The sequence below is a fragment of the Orycteropus afer genome, unplaced genomic scaffold (assembly GCF_000298275.1).
Source record: "Orycteropus afer afer isolate SDZICR_OR568_19922 unplaced genomic scaffold, OryAfe1.0 scaffold00622, whole genome shotgun sequence".
Taxonomy (NCBI): domain Eukaryota; kingdom Metazoa; phylum Chordata; class Mammalia; order Tubulidentata; family Orycteropodidae; genus Orycteropus; species Orycteropus afer.
Genome location: NW_006922209.1, coordinates 1,232,810 through 1,236,837, shown reverse-complemented (window position 1 = coordinate 1,236,837; position 4,028 = coordinate 1,232,810). Strand labels below are relative to the sequence as shown.

General features: G+C 43.6%; 1 protein-coding gene across 1 annotated transcript; it reads right to left on the bottom strand.

The window, feature by feature from the left end:
* Positions 1-888: 888 nt before the first annotated feature.
* LOC103210545 (olfactory receptor 10V1-like) lies at positions 889-1,845 on the bottom strand. Its single transcript, XM_007956461.1, has one exon. It carries the CDS (start codon positions 1,843-1,845, stop codon positions 889-891), a length of 957 nt encoding a protein of 318 aa, XP_007954652.1.
* Positions 1,846-4,028: the final 2,183 nt, after the last annotated feature.

Genomic DNA, 4,028 nt, shown 5'->3' with positions numbered 1-4,028 from the left:
TTAAACATCAGTGCTTTCCTATCACCATTCCCTGGAAGAAATTATAGAATGAATTACAAATTATTTAAAAAGGCACAAGCTCAGGATTTACTCCATGGAAATTATACAAGAGTGGTTGAGATAGGGTGTTGTAGTGCCTAAGGCATTTGACTGCTAACTAGAAGGTTGGTGGTTCAAACCCACTAGTCACTCCAGGAAAGGAAGACTGGGAAATATATGTCCATAAACATATACCACCTCAGAAACCCACAGGGAGTCACTATGAGTCAGAATTGAATCCATGGCAGTGAGTGGTTGAGATAGGACAGGTTGATTTACACCTTCCTGCTGACTTCACCTCTACCCAGATGGACAATGTTGGGGCCTGCTAACACCTCAAGTGTTGTCTCTGGAGATAGCTCCAAGGTAGGAGACAGACTTTACATGAGATGGTAAGGACAACATTAACCACACCCAATGCCATATCTCACTTTAGAAGCCACAAAGCATTTTCAGTTAGTGTATCTTTTAATCCTCAAAGCTACACCAAAATTGTTCCCTAACTTGGAAGGCACTACACAACTGCAGTAATAGACTGAAATATACCTACAATCGTGAAGATGGCACATGACCAGGCAACATTTTGTTCTTTTACACATAAGGTTGCTATGAGTCAATGCCCACTCAGTGGCAACTAACAACAACAATAACAATTTAGAGCTTTCAAGTATTTTAATTCCCATTTACAGATGAAGAACCTGAGGTTGAAAAATGGGCAATGATTTTCCAAAAGTACTATAATCAGGAAGAAGTAAAAGTATAAAACCAGTGACTTCATGGTCATCTCTGTTCCAGAGCTTTCAGGCAGTATAATCATTTCTCTTTCCCAACAATGTTCCAGGTGAACATTCAGAGTACTCTTTGTGTCTGAGGCAGCAAGAACCTTGTCATTGCTTTCTTCAAAGCATCCTTAAGCTCTCTGTTCCTCATACTGTAGATCAAGGGGTTCAGCACAGGGGTGATGAACGTGTAAACCACAGGCACTACCTGGCCCCTCTCAGGAGAGTAGCTGGAGCTGGGGCACAAGTAGATGAGACTTCCACATCCGTACTGGAGGAGGACCACAGTGAGGTGGGAGGAGCACGTGGAGAAGGCCTTGCGCCTCCCCTCTGCAGAGCGGATCTTCAGGATGGTGGCCACAATGAAGACATAGGAAAGTGTGATGAGCAGGAATGGGATGGTGAGGACAGTGATACTGACTACAAACACAGTGGCCTCATGAACCCAGGTATCTGCACAGGCTAATCTTATGACAGGGAGGACATCACAGTAGAAGAGGCTGATTTCTTTGCTGCTGCAGAAGGGGAGTTGGAAGATGAGCACAGTCAATGGCACGGCCAAGATGAATCCAAGAACCAGAGACCCCAGGACCAGTTGGACACATAACCACCAGGTCATGATGAGAGTGTAATGCAGAGGGCGACATATGGCCAAAAACCGGTCATAGGCCATGATAGCCAGCAGAATGCAGTCAGTGCTGCCAAACAGAATGAAGAAGAACATCTGGGCACCACATCCAGGAAGGGAGATTGTGGTTCTCTCAGGGGACAGGATGCTGGCCAGGGTCAGAGGGGCAATGGTGGAGGAATAGCAGATCTCCAAGGCTGCCAAGTTGGCCAGAAAGAAGTACATGGGGGTGTGGAGAGAATGATGGAGCCATATAATGAGAGAAATGGAGACGTTGCCGGTGATGCTGGCCAGGAACATAACCAGGAAGGCCACAAAAATCAGGATCTGCACCTCAGGGAGTTTGGAAAAGGGGAGGAAGTGGAAATAAATCATCCCAGTTTGGTTCACATCCTCCATGTGCTCAAAGCATTGGCCTGTTAATGGCTTGTTGTTGTTGTTGTTGTTGTTGTTGTTGTTATGTGCCGTCGAGTCGGCACCGACTCATAGCGACCGCTCCTTGGGTTTCCGAGGCAGTGTCACTACGGAAGTAGGATTGCCCAACCTTCCTTCCGAGGAGTGGCTGGTGGGTTTGAACCGCCAGCCTTCTGGTTAGCAGTCAAGTGCTTTAGCCACTATGCTACCAGAGCTCCTATGGCACAGGCTATGCCCCTGAAAATAGATAAATGTTAGGATGTAGACACTACTACTAGATGACCCATGAAACTCTTGGCCTCACACTTCTTGGGCTATCTAACTCCAACCATCTTTACCTCCAGTTTAAATTCAGCTACTCAATTTCTGGAAGACCTTTTGGTTGCAATTATCCATAAATAGTTTACCAACAAAATATTAAATGACTATATCCTATTCCCAGACCACAAACCCCTCTCCTCCCAGTACTCTCATTCCTGGAACCTCTGGTTATCTAGAGCATGATCACCTAGTTTCCAATCCCTCATCTTCTAGTTAACAATTGTATCACCTTAGAAAGTTTGCTGAAACTTTCTCTTTCAATCCCTTCATCCCTTCATCTTTAAAATGGAGATGATAATAGGGCACAACTCTTAGGGTTGTTATGAGAAGTATGTATGTCTGGCCCCTAGTAAATTCTCCAGAAATGTTGGCAATTATCCTTAATACTAAACTCTTCTTTATCCCCTTCAACACCATCTTCATGTCTCAAAAAAAGAAAAAAATTCTTTACTGTCAAGTCAATTCTGACTCATAATAACCCTATAAGACAGAGTAGAACTGCCGTACTGGATTCCCTACACTGTGATCTTTAAGGAAGCAGACTGCCATAGCTGTCTCTCATGGAGTGGCTGGTGGGTTTGATTCACCACCAAACTCTTGGTCAGCAGATGAGTGCTTAACCACCGCACCACCAGGGCTCTTTTTTATGTTTTCTGTTCCCCAAAATAGCCTCCTTCATGCTTTACAAACCTCTGGTCTATCTTTTTGCCATTACGGTCACTTCTCTTGACAGCAATACTGTTGTTGTTATTGGCTGCCATTAAATCAGGCCCTGATTAATAGTGACCCATGCATAACATAACAAAATTCTGCCCAATTCCATGACAACCCCATGGCCAGCTGTTGATTGAACAACTATAATCCATATGGTTTTCATTGGCTGATTTTTGAAAGTAGATCTCCAGGCCTTTCTTCCTAGTACATCTTAATCTGGGACCTCTGCTAGAACCTTTTTCAGCATCATAGCAATGTATTAACATCCACAGGTTGTGGCTGCACGTGAGGTAGCCAGGAATCAACCCAGGTCTCCTGTTAACCTCTAAGAAGCTCACCACCATCAAGTCGGATCCGACTCATAGTGACACCTCCTTGGGTTTCTGAAGTGGCATCACTACAGAAGTAGATTACCCTTCTACTTCATCCTGTGAGGGAGGTGAAAATTCTACCACACTTTATATTATATCCACCATCTATATTTTAAGGGAGCTCTGGTAGCATATGCCTAAGGCACTGGACTGCTAACCAGAAGGCTGGTGGTTCAAACCCACCAGCAACTCCTCAGAAGGAAGATGAGGCAATCTACTTCCATAGTGATACTGCCTCGAAAACCCAAAGAGGGGTCGCTATAAGTCAGGTCCGACTCAACGACACATAACAACAACATACTTCAAGGCACAAAACAACAACAACAACATACTTCAAGGTGAATGTTACTAAAAAATATCACAAAACTCATTGACTGGTGCCATGAAAAAGTTACAGTGGCACTATAAACATTACTATAGCCCTAATCCTGAGTCCTTGATAAGCTACACTTGCTGTTCCCAGTCAAGACAATTGCAAATTGAGGCAGCCGCAAATACATGAAGAGATGCTCATAATCATTAGCCATTAAGAGATGCATCATCAAAACTATAATGACATGTCATCTAACTGTGGCAATAATGGCAATGATGAATAAATAAATAAACAAATAAATCTGGCTAAGGTATGGGGACACTGGCAATCTCATGCTAGTGAGAATGTAAGATAGTATAATCACTGTGGGAAAAGGTATGGTACTTCCTTGAAAAGTTAGAAAGAGTGATCCAGCAATCTCACTACTAGATACATATCCTAGAAAAATA